This window comes from Chroicocephalus ridibundus, chromosome 1 (assembly GCF_963924245.1).
Source record: "Chroicocephalus ridibundus chromosome 1, bChrRid1.1, whole genome shotgun sequence".
NCBI lineage: Eukaryota > Metazoa > Chordata > Aves > Charadriiformes > Laridae > Chroicocephalus > Chroicocephalus ridibundus.
In genome coordinates, this window is record NC_086284.1 from 168,931,437 (window position 1) to 168,949,105 (window position 17,669).

At 40.9% G+C, this 17,669-nt stretch overlaps 1 protein-coding gene across 10 annotated transcripts in view; it reads left to right on the forward strand.

Moving 5' to 3' along the window:
* Positions 1 to 17,669, forward strand: part of ANKS1B (ankyrin repeat and sterile alpha motif domain containing 1B) — a 448,571-nt gene that overhangs the window by 413,240 nt on the left and 17,662 nt on the right. For all 10 annotated transcript variants that reach the window (XM_063322734.1, XM_063322727.1, XM_063322733.1 and 7 more), the window contains 2 exons: positions 4,445 to 4,573; positions 8,723 to 8,794. In XM_063322734.1, coding sequence (XP_063178804.1) covers positions 4,445 to 4,573; positions 8,723 to 8,794 — 201 coding nt within the window. The remainder of the gene's footprint in view (positions 1 to 4,444; positions 4,574 to 8,722; positions 8,795 to 17,669) is intronic.

A 17,669-nucleotide genomic window follows, 5' to 3' on the forward strand; every position in this document is an offset into this window, starting at 1 on the left:
ATAACCAGGCATGAGGCTGTAACAGGTAAAAAGTTATAAGAGGTGGTCCTTGTTAAAAATGAATACATTCAAGCCACTCAAAACCAGGCCTTTTTTTTTTTTTTTTTCCCCTGTAGCGTGGAGGATTTTTAACTCAACATTTTATAGAAAGTTGAGGCAGGTGTTAGATTTCATAGAGGTTGTGTTGAGATTACTTCTTACCCATGACTACTTCCAGGTGGCTGGCTTTAATGTGAGTCAGATACAGTTCTCAGAGAATGGGGTGAGATGGAAAAATGCGCAACAATTGTAAAAAAATTACCTAATAGCAGTAATCTGCTTCCGTAGCTCATTTGAGATCAAGCACCTGACCCTTTCCAGAGCACTGAGAAGTGCACATCTGCCCATTTTCAGGGTTATGAAGCTCTGCAAGAGCATGAGATATTGGTCTTCAAGGCTACGACCTTTATGGTTAAAAGTTGTCACTGTAAAAGGCCTGGATCTTTACCACTCTGGCACCTGACTTGAGACCGTTTTGTGATTGTAAATTCTTTATGTGCAAAATGTGGGGTAAAAGAAATCTTTTTTCTCAAGGTGACTGAGGCCAGAGAGAGGAAAGGCACCGGTTAAAGGCATGGCAAGGTTAAACTTAAAACACAGGCAGTACAGCAAAAAACACGTGATAAATTGCACAGCTGTCTGATGAGCTGTAAAGTTAGATGAGGAATAAATCATCTCTCGCCTTCCTACTTCATCAGAGAGATAAAAATCTCCATACGTATATTGTGTCATAAAAAATACATAAGCTTAAATGTTTGATTATTTCTTATAATTGCAAATTAAATATTCAAACCAGAAAATCCTTATCCTATCATATCTATTTTTAAAAATGAAATCAAACATCATAGTTGGTCCTGTACAGCAATTTACGAACATTTCTGTACTGCTTGAAACAGTTTTAGGTGCTTATGAATCTCAACACATAACCCATGAGTGGTTCCACACCAGTTCCTCAGGTTTAGAACTACTAGAAATTCGTATTTTTCTACCCCAGACTTCAGACTTGTCATTTCAAGTCTTCTCTGGGTCAAAGATGTTCCTACTTTGTATTTTACCTGAAGTAAATTGCCATCATCACATCCTAAATCTCAGAATTTCAGTATCTGACTAGAGTCGGTCAGCTGAGGAGCTCTTTTTTCCTGTGGAGGTTTTTAGGCCCACATTTATGAAAGTATTTAGCTGTCTAAATCTTGTTTAAAAGCCTTTCTTCCCTTTAAAGAAAAAAGAAAAAAAAGAGGAAATTGCATGGGGAATATGTAATAGGACTTACACTTCTAAACATCTTCATGGTTCTGATCTGGGCTTTGGAGACTACCCTGTCATAACTCAGTCTAAATAGGTAATGAATAGATAGTACGGTTTAAAAATCTAAGGAGTTTGGTGAGAAACAAAGGAAAGGACACCAGTAACCACTTCTGCTGAATATTAAAAAACATGATACAGGTACAAAAGAAGATGTTATGATTGTGTATAACATGTCTTCTTCATCCATCATAATAATCTGTACCTGCAATGTTTAATTTTATGCAGCTTTTCTTAGCAGCTGCTCCCTCCACAAGACGCGCTGAAGGACATGAAAGGTCTTCAGGTGCGGTGGTCCGTCAGGAGCAGCAGAAGTCCAGTATCTCTGCATGCCCTTAACCTCAGCTGTATTGCGTGTTTAGATCATCCTAGAGACATGTACAGCAATCATATCAATTCTGTTTTGTCTAATTTAGAAGGAGTAGATACTTGGACAATATATATATTTATTGAGCAATTAATGGATACAAATGAGTGGTCTCCTCACAGTCCCGCTCTGAGTGTCTCGTACACTAGTTTTATTAGCTTGGTTGAAGATTATTTCTCGTTTCCTCATGATTATTGCTTTTGAGCTAGCTCCTTTGTAAAATGGAACCAATATGAGAGGTAATCGCTGTTCCTCTTGTTACCGCCCTTCATTTACATACAGAAACAATGCTTTTAATATCTTTCAAGCAAAAGGGAGTCAAACTGTAAAATGACATACTCGTTTCACTCCATATGTACCCTGTTTAATTTGTCAGTACTGCCCATTTTCCGTGTGCGAGGAAAGTCATCTGCAGACCAGAGCAACAGAAGGGTTTGCAGCACTACCCAGAGTTACTTATTCCATAGAAATTCTGTTCCTACCTCATGGCCAGCCCCGTGCTTCCTTGGTGGAAAGACCGGTGCTCAAAAAAACTTTTATAGCTTCTCTGTTCTGGGTTTACTCCTGTTCCATCGTAATAACCTTTTGCTAAATGGATAGGATGTACCTTCCGAGAACAACTTCCTTCCACAGAGCATGCAGAAGTGTACCTTTATTAGGAAAAAAGAAAAAAAAAAAAAAAAAAAAGGACTATTTCAAGTGGTCTGTTAGCTGTGGCCGTGAACAGTTCATAAGAGAGAGCTGCACACACTGAGAATTTGTGATGGGTGCAATCCATCTTCTCTCGTAGTTAAACACAGACTCCACAATAAGGGTGCAGATCCTTACCCCTTGTAATATGGTTGAAGCCTTATTTTATAAGAACTGGTTCTTAAATCAAATTCCCATTTCAGATTAAATATGGTAGGAGGTTTTTACACATTAGTGGTCAGAAGGATTAATTTCTGTGGATACAGAATGCCAAAAACTGAAGCAATTGCTCCTGCTGCTTTCCTTTCCAATTTTGAGGTTGAAGTCATATCCATAGCATATAGGCAACTTACCTAGGCAAAAAAGAAATTACAGTACTGTATAATTTGTAGATGTGCTAATAGTGCCAAGATTAACTACGTTCGACTTGTTTTATGATGTTCACTCGCTTGAAGTTACCACATCGGCAGGGTAATGTTGATGTTTCCAGTTTTATCTCTTGCTTTTCATTGCAGAGTTGTGCAAATGTGTGTCGTTTCATTATTTTGTGACACATGAAAATGATGTACTTGTTTTGTTTACTCTGTCCTGATTTATTCAGTAGGATGTGATAGTTTGCCAGACTTTTGACTGTCTTCGATAAGAATTTTTTCATGTGTTTTTGATGCTTAACTTCTTTTTGCTTTAAAAGTCTTAACTTCTAGCCATATTCTGTGTGAAATGTTGATGACAATTCCTTGCCAGCTTCAACACATATTTTAACAATATGACATGCATAGAAAATACACAGAGATAAGTGCAGGTAAAGAAAGAAGTAGCATAATCCAAATCGAAATAATCATACAGGAGAGGGTAAAATAGCGGGAGGAAGGAGGAAGGGGGCAATAGGGGAGGAAGGACGATCGGGAAGGAGAAATCTGATCCCCAAAAGACAGAGCGGGCAAGAGAAGGGAATTCAGAGACAGACCAGACAGGGAAAGGGAGAAGTGGGGCTGTTGACAGAGGGAAGAGGGCTTGTAAAGATGAGGGTTCCATCCACGGGTCATTTTCAGTTCAAGTGAGCTGACGCTGATTTGGCAGCATCACTGGTGTTGAGGACATGGGCAGCGTGGACACATGTGAGCCAAAAGTAGGAGAGATAGCAGTTAAAATCAATAACCTCAAAGTAATGATTTTTTTGCATGGGCCTGCAAGGTGGAAGGAGCCCCCAAGGGCTCAGAGGTCAGCCCAGGTCCAATAAAGCCATGTCCAAAAATAAGCAGTGGCAGGTGAAACCCAGACCAGCACCGCGGTGCTGGGTGCATTCCTGTACCCATGCCTGCGTTGGCTCTTTTTGGAAGGGAGAAGGGTGTCCTGCAATGCGATTTGGCAGGAAACTGCAGTCCTACCCGTGTTCTCTGAGGGCTTTGAGGAAAGAGAGGAGATGACAGCTCAGGAAAGCAATCACCTATATCAATGAGAATGATGAATGTGGAAGGGCAATGTTAGTAACTCTACAATGAGACATCAAGAGAAGGTGATCAAAGTAAATATTCATAAAGAGATTAAAGAATGCCTCATATATTTGAAGAATGTATAAGAAGTCTTCAGATCAAAGCCAAGTCTCAGTTATTTAGCCGTTTAGGAAAGTTAGTTATCGGTTATATGTGCTGGATAATGGAAGACTTATTAACTGTGTAGAAAAGCTTGTAAAACACGTAGCGGAATTTGTGAATGGCATTTTTGTGCATCTCGTGATTTTTTTTTCAAGTGCTCTCATCCTCATATATGTATTGTAAACAGTTATTTTTAAGAACATTTCCGCTGCCTAATGACTTTATTCTCAAACCAAATAGATTTAATTAAAGCCTCATTAAACACTACAGAAGATGACTTTGGATTATAAATTAAATCATGAAAAATGTTGTAGGAGTTGTATTCCCTTATTTTAGTAACATGGCTCTATGTGTAGAAAATAAATTATTGTTAATTGAGCACAACAATGGAGGGCTACTTTATAGTGAATTTGCATGCAACTTATCTTATATCTCGAACTGTGGTTTTCAGACAGGAGACTGGGGAGAGCCTTCAATTACCTTGCGACCTCCAAATGAAGCCACAGCATCAACGCCTGTACAATATTGGCAACATCATCCAGAGAAACTCATCTTCCAGTCATGTGATTATAAAGCATTTGTAAGTGTTGATAAACTTAGTGGTTTGATTTGGGGTAGATCTATTAATCTTAGAGTCTGATAGACTGTTGTTTTTTTTCATTTAAATTTTCAGTCACTTTTAACGAGACAGGCCACTTCCTCTGAAATACTGTAATTGTAATAAGTGAGACACGAGGATGCACAGTAATTTTACTATGAATTTTGTGATATATTGCAGTCCATGTAGCAATAGTGTTAGCAAAATGACAGTATGAATAAGTGGCTAAGTGTTGTAGAAGTGACAGTGAGACCAAGCACCGCTACTTCTCATCTGTCACAAATCCCTGTCTGGTACTTATGGAAAAAATAATAAAACACAATGTGGGATCCTCATGCCTACCTTAATGCTGTGTGCACAGTAGTAAGTATTGCCTTACCTGAATTTTATACACCTGCTTTTGGGGAAGGAAGCTAGGGAAGATGGAGATCAAGGTCCTGGAGCAGTGTTTTCCATCTATGGGACAAGGGCACATTCAAACCTCTCCCAAACTTATAACTAGTTGAAGGTACCAGTAGCAGTCGGTTCTTTCAGGGCAGGGAGTATTTATTTTTACCTCCCAATAGCTGTAGCTGATTCCCACTTCCCATCCCTGGAGAAAACGAGCTTCCCTCTACAGCTAAAGACCATTAGTGTTCTCTGGCTGTTATAAATGCTTGTGAAGGAGAGGAAGGTCTCCTGAAGAACAGCAAGTTATATTGGAAGCCTCATTTTTTAAATGAAGAACACTTTTCTGAAGCCTTGAGTTCCCTGTCATAGGGCTGGAGGGGGGTGGGGTGGGGCTGGTGCTTCTGTGGAGTTGAAGAGGTGCCTCAGCCCACCTGTTTGAACTCCTACATTTCCCCTTCCAACTTTGTTGGCAAGTGCTGTTAAAGTTGCTGAAGGTGCTTCCCAGACCACTGTGTCCTCCTCGGAGGTGGCCACCCAATGAAGCAAGGCTGACTTACCTTACAAAGGAAAGGAGCTGAATAGTTGTAGTGCCTTTAGCATAATAGCTGGGGAGCAACCACTTGTCCAGGACATGGGTTTTAGATCCTCTTCACCTGAAGGAGCTTGGTCCTTAGTGCTTTTTAGGATAATGCTGTGTTCACCAAACACTGGAGCATCTGGGGCGGGGCGGGGGGGGTTAGTTGGGGGCTGCTGGACTTGATTTAAAGTATATCTGGAAGGGTGGGAATTAGAGACTAAGTGCAGGTGAGACAGAGCCTGGCTTCCACAGAGGAGGGGCAGAAGGGGTGTTACAGACCTGTCTCACTGGAGCACGTCTCTATCTTCCACCAGACCTTCACGGGGTAGAAATTGCCATGAAGGCAGTGATTGTTCCTGGCCAGTAACTAGACCCTCTGCCTTTCTCAACAAGTCACAGTCAAGGTCCACCTCACCTGCTCTCCTCCTATGCAGCACCTCAAATTGAAAAGGAAGCTTAGTGACTCCTAGTTCTTTAAATATTTTCAGTTTTCAGTAAAATGAACGGGTTTATCTCAAGAGTGCTTCATCTCTTTACTTGATCCAGCAGTAAATTCATAATCAGATGTAATCTTCGTAGTAGATTGGAAGGCATGTGGATCACGAAAGAAATGAAGTCGGGATGACCAAGAATATCCAAATTACTGGTGATTAAGGAATTGCCAAATGAAAATATCCCAGTTATTGTTGATTAAGGAAACATCTTCCTTTCCTGAGGATCATGCGTCACTGCACTGTCTCAGCTCCCTGAGCTGTAATGACCTCAGCTTTGCGGAGTAAAAACCTGGCTTGGAAGTTATAGGAGGGGCAGCTTTAATTGTATGCCACATCACTCAGTTGATGTGTTGGCTGTCCTCTGCATTGCTCCCGCATGCTCTGAGTCTTTGAGAAGGAACATTTCCAAAAGCACAGCGAGTCAAAGGAAAGCAAAATTCCCTTCTAGAATTACAGATTTTTCTGACAACTAAATTGGACGGTACCTCTGTGATTTGTTTGTCTATCCCACAGTCCATCCTGGGAAGCATTTCTGAATGCCTGCAGCTGAGGCTTCTTGCTGCTGTGCAAATGGGACAGGAGCTGCTTGTCTCTTCTCTTTCTTCCTCTTGTTCTGCCGTGAGCTCAAAAGCACTGCTGCTTTTTCCCTGATGCCTGACCAACTGGTAGCTATCAAGGAAATACCAATTTGTTGTGCCATAGTCTATAAAAAAATAACAAAATACAAAAAATTGAAGAAATTAATTGCATCCTTCCCAGAGAAGGCTAAGGATACTAAAGGTGTCAGACAGCAGGATACAGAAAAAGACACAGTTCAACTAAATACACTTCTGTTTAATTTTCTAATTTCAGAGCTTGCTTTAAATTTGTTGTTCTTCTGCAAGGGCGATATCAAGCTGTCCCATCAAATTAATGCCCAAAGGCCTATTCATGTCACCATTGAGCCCCCAGCTGGACTCACAGCTGCTTGGTTTATGAATCTTTCACATCTGCAGTCCTCCAGCAATGCCCTTCATCCGTTCCTTTCTGCTTGTGTTTATCTGGTACTGTTGGTGTTGCTCACCCTTCCATTTATAATGCCCTATAAAATGTTTCTCACTAATTACCATGTTGGCTACTGCCTACATTGAAATATTTATGCATTGTCTTGCAGGTCAGAGACTCCTGTGATACACAGTGTGAAGTGAAGGCTTTAAAGAAAATATCTTACTTTAGGTCAGGAGGCCAGAGAGTTGAACCAGTACACTTTCTCTTCAGCTCCAGCTTGTGTTCGGCTGTAACTGAAGTTATTTTTGATAGGTTTTCATTTAAGATGAAGCTGGTTCGCTGTCTGGTTTGGTCAGCTTAGGCTGTTTCCAGGGGGAGCCGGTGTGGTAGAATGAAAGGGGTCAGGCAGCGGTGGTGGGCTGCTCACCTACCCTGTTCTCACCAGCGGCATGACTTCTCTTCACCTCCCACGCTGCTCACTTAGAACTGAAGACTTGAGAAGCCATGGCATTGCGCTGCAGTGCGAATGCAAAGAGGGACATCTCTGTGCCTGGGGAGGAGAAGACAAGGGGTGGCTTGCTGTCCTCTTTCCCCCGTTAAGCCAGGCTTGCATGTGACACCATAGAGAGATACAGAAACGTCCTGTGTGCAGGGAGCTATACGAACGTGTGCACATCCAGAAATGCACACGCCTGTAGTGTCTATAGGAGAAATGCAGAGCGTGGCTCTTGCGCAACCCCGTTAGCAGTAACAAGACCGCTCGCTGCTAGGTGAGAACGGCAGGGATGATGCTGCCAGCTCCATCCCTGGAGGAGCAGCGCCATTCAGACGCGGTGTAGAGAGGTACCGAGACCGCAGAGGAACAAATCCAGAGGAGCAGAGCCTGCTGTCAGGGTGCGGGAGGGCTCAAACTGCATGTGCCAGCAAGTGACATAGTGAGGAAGAGGCGGGTAGAAAACAGGACGTGTCAGTGAGGCACTTGCTGCCTTGTGGACCCACGGAGGTGAGCAGGCTCCTCTGAGGTGGCTTTCAGCGAGCTGAGCCAGGACCCAGCACCAGCACCCTGCTGCTTCCTCGCACCCAGCCCTCCTTCAGATCAGGAAAGGCTTCAACACGATAGTTCAGGGTCAGCTTTTCCTTAGGAAGAAATAATGGTTTAAACTAGTTTTCAGTTCAGATTTATTTTCTCTGTTTGCTGACATCGGGCTCTGTTATATATTTGCACATAAATTAGTTACATATTGAGTATCCAGAGGTTAACATCGCTGCTGGCCTTCACGTCCACGTGGTTGCACACATAGCAATGTGAGTTTGGCAGATGGCAGCTAAAAAAAAAAAAAAGGCAGATTCTCCATTTTTTTAAATCAAATGGCATTTTTAAGATGGAATCTGGAGTATTTGCTTGTCGTTTGAGTGGACCGAGGTGATAAGCTGGAAGGCTTTCAGATACCATTTCAAGGGCTCCGTTACACTTGTTGCTGTGCATTCCTGTTTCATAGGTTGATTAACACACTGGTTTAAATGATTTATCTGAGAACTGCAGAGTGAAAAAAAACCTCTGAAGCTATACATTAAGTTGACTGCTACTACTATGGGTTTTTTGGGCAGTTTTAGTGCATTTCTGCAGATGTTTGTCTGTTCTGGAGTTTTACTTAAATGAAGTTTAATGTATTTTTATTCTAGTATTTAGGTTCTATGCTGGTGAAAGAGTTAAGAGGCACAGAGTCAACACAGGATGCATGTGCAAAAATGAGGGTAAGTTAGTAAAACTCTTCCTTTCTCTGATATTGTAATATTAAATTATATTATCTAGTGATTACTCGTACTGTGCCCTTTTTGCATTTACAATGTTCTGTTACCCATTTGTTTTCCTTTGCCCTTGCGTTTACGTTGACATTCAGTAGGAATGCTGTTCTACCTTTTGCCTTAATTTCAAGTAATATCAAAATTTAAAGGTAGATTTTATTTTGCATGTTGCATCTAAGAAAAAAAAAAAAAGTTATGTTTTCTCTTGAATCTTCGAGTCTGTTTCAAAGTGCTTTCCCCACACTTTAAATGTGCCCATATCGCTTTGCATTTGTAAAAAGAATTTATAGCTCGTATATGGTAATCTAGATTGAATTTACTACATGAAAATATGTATTAATAAATACATTAACATGTTACCAAACCCATTGTTTTTTCCATATGGTTTACAGTCACGTAACCCTAGGGATGCCTTTACTCACAGGAGCATTCCCATTTATTGTGGGTTACATGCTGATTGGTTGAAGGATGAAAAGGGAACTAATTCAGTTTTGCCTGATGGTGGAAAAGCAGTTATGTTTCCTTTGAACTGGTGAGAATATGTTTTCCTGTGGCTCTTTGGCCTGATATTGGTTTGTAGAAAATTACAACCAGGCTCAGTCTATCTCCAACAAACACACCGCCGCTGGAAACTCATAACAAGCCACAGGCCAGCTATGTGATTTATTCCCAATCGTTGTTATAATAAGAATGCACCTGTTCATAGAGATGACAAACATATTGTGGTCTGGCATGATTAATTAATGAAGAATATAATTGTTTGGTGATCTACTGAAGGTGGGAAATTACATAGACGAACGAGTAAAATCCTTAATTCTATGGATCTTAAGTCTTTTATGCAAGATGCCTCAGAGGACTAGACGTAGCATTCGGATCAATTAGAAAGCTGGAAGATGTGTAAAATTCATGCAATCAGACAACCATTTCCTATTGGTTACATATCTGCAGCACACAGGCTTTTGTACAAGCTGTTTTAGCTAAGGGCTGGCAGTAATTCACGCTTACTAGATTGCCTGAAGATCTCTGGCTTTTCAGCTAATTACATGCTAATCATTCCTTACCTGGGCTTAAACTCCTCTAAAAAAAACCAAACCAAACGACTTGACGCAGAGGGATCTACAGTCACATACACGTGTTCTGGGGAGTTAATTGAGGCTGCAAGCCTTCTTCCAATCCAGTTTTCAAACTGTCAGACTTAGCAGTTCAGTTATTTAGGCGTATGCCTGTGCAGATCTTAGGGCAGAATCTGGCACCGTAGTAGCATGTGACAACTTCAGTAAGTTATTTGGCTGAACTTGGAAGCTTAACATCGAAAAAAAAGTCACTCTAAATAATTTATAGCCATTTTAAGTTTTTTTTTTTAATTAATAAATTGGGCAAATTGAAATTGTATACCAGAAAAATTAAGTGTTTGAAAACAAATTTAATTTAAAGTACAAATTTTCCATAAAAATCAAGTCACACTAGTAGTCTATAGTGCCATACAGGGCACTTGCATAATACGGTGATGGGGTTTATATGCCTTTGTTTTTTACTTTCTGTTTTGAAACCATCGAGCTGTGAGAATGTTGGGTTTTTTTCTGGTTTGAGGGGTTTTTATTGCAAAGAGATTTGAATAAAACAGTTTTTAATCAGGATTTCATCTATTCTTTCTATGTAGTCCTTTTAATCATATTCCTATTCAAGTCAGAAGCAAAAAACGTTGACTTAATGGGAACAGATTGTTGTTTTAGCGTAAGTTTCCCAGTGAGAAAAATGTATCTTGTTCCAAAACTTTTTCTCTCTGGTTTTATTCTGAATGTTGGTGCCTATGAATTGGGAGTCCAGGTTGTCCTAAGTCATCCTGAAGTTTTGCTGTGATGTTCATTATTGTATTTAAGTACCACTGGGTTGTCATTGGAAATGTGTCTTCTTTTCTAGTTACGTTTTACTTTAAATGTACTGAAACGGACATTTCACTTACAAAAAATAAGTGAAGAGCAAATATATCATTTGACTGCTTCTCAGGTACTGAATTCTGTCCACTTGTCCAGTGTGTTTGAAGTCATTAAGATTTTTACGTAGGGTTGTACTAACGTGATAGAGCAACATTTTTTAATTTTTAGGGATTTTTTTTTTACCATTTATATATTTGAAATCTATAGCATGCTGCAATCTGAAACGTACTGGGGGGAGGTACATCACTTATAACCTTGTAAAATATTGAGGTCCGTCCCTGCAATTTTTTAATCTTTCTGGAATCAGCCACATAGTGGTTTTTAAGGAGAATGTCTGAAAACTAGGTACCGAATTTTTCTGTCAATGTGGCTTTAGCTTCTCCACCTTTAACCTAATGCTACTCAAAAAAGTGTTGTTAGTTACTGGATGTCTTCCAGTCAGCAGATGCACAAGGATGAAAGAAGCCTATCAGTGAAAAAAAGTGTCTTGATCTTCCTTAATCATTCACAGACGCAGAGAAACAACAAAAAATGACATGTTTGCTGACTGCAGGTCCCGCCCTGGTAGTTGTAGATGCTTCCTGTGCTTTCAGTTATGGCAATTGATGGTTTTGGTTCTCAAGGGAAGTGTCATGCAGATATCCCTCACCTCTCTCCACAGAGGGGCTTACAGCAGCCTCCTTCCCTTATAGCTTTAGAGTGAGGGGACATCCTAAATCTTCTATGATGTAAAAACAAACAAACAAACAAAAAAACCCCAAAACCTGGGAACCTCTGTCTTAATAACTCTTCTTGGCTATCCCCTGTGTTTCTCAGCGCTGTGCAGCAGTGTGCTCCAGCAGGGCAGATGACGGATTTGTTTGGGGAAAATCATGCAGATGCACTAGATAGAGCTCAGCATGGGGGTCAAGGTTATACATGCTCTTTGTTCCCACCCAAATTGCAGATTCTTGCAGCCATCCAAAATTAGGGATATTTGGCAAGAACTGTGCCTGTTAGAAGGATTGTACTTTATTTTTCCATCACATATTTGCATTCCAAGGATGGATTTATATTTTATGGTTTCCTATTTGTTTACAGCTATTTTCTCTCACAAACTCTCTCTGCAGTCGACAGCACTGTCTCCTTATCTCCATTCCCCACCTGCTGTAAACTGACCTTTGCTACTTGAAGATTAAATCTTGCTGTCCTGGCCAGAATAGATTTATTAATTATATTTGAGAGATGCCTTCAAGAACTTAAGAGCTTTCATCTCTCTCAACGTGGAATAGGAAACACTACAAGTTGTGTTTTCAGTCAGATTACTGCCTTCACTTCAAATCACCATAGGAACAGGAAGCCAGAATAATATATGTTTACATCAAAACAAAGAAAGGGAATAAAGTTTAATTGGAGCTAGGAAGAGACTTCTTCTCTATAGTGGACTCTGGCTGGCATTTACACATCTGAATTCCCTGACCAGGTAGGAAGGAGATGGTTTTATACTTACTGGCATGAGCACAGCAGCAAGGCAGACTCTTTCCTTGCAGTAACGTTTAATCGCTGATGTTGCATACACCAATTGCACAGGCTGAACCAATCAGATATTTACTGCAGCAGTAGGGAACTTAGATTTTGTTCTTGGATCCCGCCACCTTCCTGAATATTATGTATCTTGCGTAAATGTTTCCTTGTTAGAAAAGAGGTTCTTAGATTTCAAGTCAAAGTTCTGGGGAACCAGCAACATAATTCTATTCACAAAGCAGGTGTTTAAATATCTTGCTGACTTAAGACCAAAATGTCAAAGTGAGAATTGCTACAAAATCCACTTCTCTCATCTCCACAGAGGAAGACGAAGATGAAGTAGAGTTGACTCTTTCACTGAAAATAGTCAGGTTCTGGGGCATTCCTTCCTGATTTATTCTTGCATAAAAAAGGAGGACCTGGGTATAGATGGCAGTCTCCTCATTTCTACTAAACCCTTTCTACTTTTCAATGTCCATCTCATTTCTCCTCCAAAAGTAGAGGCGTCCTCCTTGTTCCTTCTAGTGAAACTAGCCAGGTCAATACCATGTCAGGATCAAATACTGTGTTTGAGAATTTAGATTCTTCAGTCTCTGTTCTCTTGGGACTTGCAGCTCTGACTCTCACAGGTGGCCACTGCTTTGGGAGGGCTGCAGCGGAACAGGCACATGTATATTACTTGAAGAAGGAGGTGGTGGGAGGTCGTAAAGATGTTCAGTCCTTAGGCACATCCACATTATGCCATCCCGTGTTCTTCAGAGCATTGTACGCCCTTGAACTCTGTGGCTGAAAGGAATCCAAGGGGCAGGAAAGATGCGCTGCCCTTTCAGCAGCAGATGAGTGTGTACAGATACTGCAAAAGCAAAAAACTCTCATTCTCAAGTAAATGAGTTGCAGGTGCATCCCCAGTGCAATGTTCATATTAATGATGTAGCTTGGAGGCATCCACTAATTGTAGAGAAGTAAACAGTCTTGTACCACAGGGATTACAGATGCTGTCTTATTCCAAGAGGTATGAAATTATGTCGGTGATGCATTTTTAAGCCTTTTTGGACTGAAAGAAGTTCATAAATATTTGTTACAAGGCAGATTGTAGTTTCAAAATTAGCTGCAAAACTAACTGGTCAAACATGAACTTTTACTTTTTATTTCAATTTCATCTCATGCATGATATTGTCAAAGTGATTCACTTAAAAGGAACTGTTTAATAAGGCTTCATAAGCCTAAATAAGTAACAGACTTATGGGTATGATAGTAAGTGGTGCCGATACATATTTTGACATGTGCAGTTTGATGCCATTGGGAATTAGTAGTTGCTACCAATATGGGAAAATGTTCAGATTGTCATAGTGAATTGGATTCCGGTACCTAATTGAATAGTAAAATTGCCAGCTACAGTCCTCAGATAGCTATTAAAAAACAATATAAGACAGAATTAGCAGATTCATTTGCAAAAGTAAAAAGCCAAGATGAAATCTTAAGATTTTACAGACTCATAAACTTGTACTCAAAATTTATGTATGGAATTGTTAGTGACTTGGCATAGTTGAATAATGTCTTTCTGTTGTGTATTTGCAAGATCGAGTATAATTACATATGAGGTAAAACCTAAAAATGAACATGGTTTCATTTTGGCCACTGTGTGAAAGCTGAGTAATCCAGTTATAAATGTATATATAAGTACATGAAAGTGGTCAACGTGGCAAAGTAGAAGTACCAGTGTATCCCATTTCCTCTTGGCAGGAAATAAATAGATGAGATGAAAGCATTTTGAGAGTGGGCTGGATTACACCGTGTGCTACAGTATATCAAGCAAATGCATGAGCATCTTACTCGGATGCAATTCTACATGTGCTCCTGAGTTTCTCATTCATCTGCTTTGTGTGTGTGTATGTGCACAGAGGTACCATGTTTTATACACTGCGGGAGTATTCAAAAGTGTTGGATTACTGCTCTCCATGCTGCACAGAACAAGTTAGTGCAGGACAATCCTGCCTTGAAAGGGTTAAAGGCCCTTTAGGGTTATAGGTTTGGTATTTGCATGTAGTTACTTTTTAAAAATAAACAGCGAGTTTACATTGCTTTATTCATAGAACAAAGTCTTCTGCCTCTTAAACCATCGTTAATTATCTTGATTTGTTAGGTACACTGGCTGGGTGGATCTCAAATTAGTTGGATTTTAGTTTATATTCTAAATAAAAGTCTAGCAGTTCTGCACAGCCTTTGACTCAAAATCAAAATACAGGTGGAAATACTTTACCCACCGAAGTCAGTTTGTAGTATTATACTATGGAAATCTGTTTAGTCTGCTTGTGAGTGTGGTGGGTTTTTTCAGTGAAATTAAAGAAAATTCGTAAACAAGATCAGACGCAAGCTTGCTCTCTCACTCTCTCCCTCTGGCACCACTGCTCTTGCACCCCTTTCAAAAGGAGGAACTGGGAGTAGCCCTGTCCGAGGCTGTTCAGGGTTTTGGCACTGTCCTGCGTAAGGGCAGCAGCGGGTTCAGATGCAAACTCAGAAGGATCTTAAATCCAAACCTTTATTGTAAAAAGCAAGCACTTCAATAACTAGGCGATTATGGAGAAGATGCCCTCCACCTCCTTCCACTGGACGGATCTCCATTCTGGGTGCTGAGGGGATGAAGCAGCTTGGAAATACAGGAGAGACTACCATTCCTGCTATTTTTCATTCTGAAGAAAAAGAGGTTGTATGTCTTTTGGAGGGGTCTAGGGAAGCTGAACAAATGTCACATTAGACTTGGGATGGTGATGCTTTTGTTCATCTTCCTGTGTCTGCAGTCAAACCTGCTTTATGGTTCTCGAGTAACACGTGGCCTACTTCCCGTAGGAAGTATTTCAGAAGTGGGACCAAAGCTCAGTGTCTCTGGCACGGAGACTCTGCGGCATTGAGACTCCTCGCTGCAGGAGGAGTGCACCTGAGGAGGCAGGGCATGCACATCTGTCCTTAAGTAGATGACCAGCCGATCAGAGACAGGCAATGGCAATGAGCCTAGAATATGCTTGCTGTGCATCCAGATGATTCTCCTAAAGAAGTTTATTAAAACAAAGAGCCGAAGTTGCAGTCACAAACAATGGAGTTTGTAGGAACTATGACCAGTTCCAGGCTAGTGAGCACTTGCCCAAAGACAGGGTCCTGTCACTCTGATTGCTTCTACATGAGATAAAATCTAACCTTGCTACCATGGTATGAACGTGCCTTGGAGCATTAGACCATATGTCAGCATGCACATGACATCCAATGCCAGCCTTCAGCTGTGGCTCCTATAACTTTGGGCTCAGGTCCATATGCTTCCCATAGAGGCACCAGATGGACAAGAGTATTTTGTCATCTCATCATGTCCTCACAGAGTTGATACGGTGGCTAGAACCTGAAAAGCCTAAGGAAAGGGAATACTGACTCCTGTGTCCCACCGTCTTCTCAGATTTTGGGCACAGGCACAGGCGGAGATGCCCATTTGGCCTGCACAGAGGTGTGAAATGTCTGACCATGAAAGCTGAGGGACTTCATCTCAACATCCTAGGATTTAGAGCCAAAGCAGTTACTGTGCCTGAGCGAGTGGTATTCATATTGTACCTCTGACAACTCACGTTACACATCCTGGCAGCCACCTCCTCCATTAAAAAGAAAGGAACAATAAGCAAATAGTAGGAGCTCACCATGACAACTCAAAACTGTTGAAGTCTGGAAGCTGCTTGGAAGTAATAATTATATGGTGGGCTTCAGTTACTGTATCGCTGGGAGCTGAGTGTGGTGGGGGAGAATAGAGCTGTGTGTTTTTCACGATAGCACTGTCATAATAACCAAGCAAGTTATTCCGCTGCCCAGCTGGTTGTGGCAATGGGGGTACAAGTGCAGAATTGTTTCCCAAAATCATGTTTCTACGCTGGAGACTACAGTCTTCCAGAACACCTTTGCACAAATCCTGGGGTTTGTATGGTTTGCAAGCTGATAAGAGACATCCACTGCTCCTTACCAGCTGAGACAGTTTGGCTTAATAAATTACAGATGTCCGTCAGTCTCTGATTCATTTCCTAATTTGCCAGATATAATTTAATAGTATCTTCATGAGCTATTTCGCTCAGATACAGTCCTCTGGCAGTTCACGACCTCGATTAAATACTAAAGATCAAGTCTGCTGTAGACAAACCCAGGTGAGTGTGGAGCAGATAAGGAAGATGATTAAATTACAAACTACTGGTCTAGATGAAAGAGGACTCCCAGACGGTTAGTACAACGTGGCCTTGCCAACAGGAAGCTTCACCTTTATGGCAAATGGAAGATAGTGCAAATTAGACCAAAAAGCTAAAATAAATTAACTTAGTAGCCGTGTTCGTATAGCGTGTTGGAGGAGAAGAGGAATTTTGCTGCTAAGGAGGCGAGGAAGGAGATAATTACAATAATCAAAATGGGAGACAAAGAGCTCCTGAGAGTAGCTGTTGGGATAGAAAGGAAGGACGAAAGTCGTATGATTGATTGCTGGGCTGCCAGATGATTAAAGTGATGTTGTCATATTGTGGATATTTTGTCTGGATGTGAGCATATGCGGGGTATATTGCTTGTTATTCTGATAGATGTATGTACTGCTGCTTCTGTACAGTCACTGTCATGCTTTCTGTGCGTTGAAATTGAATTTTACGAAAAGGCTCATTTGAGATCTGTTATAGAGACACACACGCACGCACACGCAGAGGTATGTATTTGCTCCACTTTTGGCAGGGATAGTGTTTCTTTCTCCACTCAGCTGAGAGCCGTGCAAATCAGATTAGCGTCTTCCTTCAGATTGTGTTAGATTCTTCAAGATGCTTTACCATTTAAGCTTTCATCTTTTAAAAGTGCCTAACCTTCTGGGTGAAAGAAGCTTTCTCCAGGATAAATTGACACTTGATTGTCATCTTGAGTCTCTTGTCACTTGATACCGAGAGATGCACCAGTCCCCTCCATTACGCAGATGGGTGGGGCTCTCCTTGAGACTTTAATTAGAGGTTTTAGCCTTCATGGTATGGGATACTAATTGCGGAATGTAGCTGGATCCGTAGCTTTGATTTTATACTGGCAAAAATGGAGTCTCATTTGATTGTGGAAGGAAGAAGATCTGATCAGGGGACTTGATTACAGGGTTTTTTTCTTTTCAGCTTTTCTCTGTTTTGCTCTTATCACCGATTTTTTTTTTTTACCATCTCCTATTTTTCAAGCACTTTTTTTTTTTCAGATACAGTCTGTTTTCAAGCTTATATCTGTGCTATTTTCTTTTTCTTGAAGAATACAAAGCCGCCACTGCTATTTTTGTTCAGCTGCTCTAATGGTCTTCCTAGGTGCCTATTCTAGGCCTTCCAGTGCGTTTACACTCTCATTCCATGTGCTGA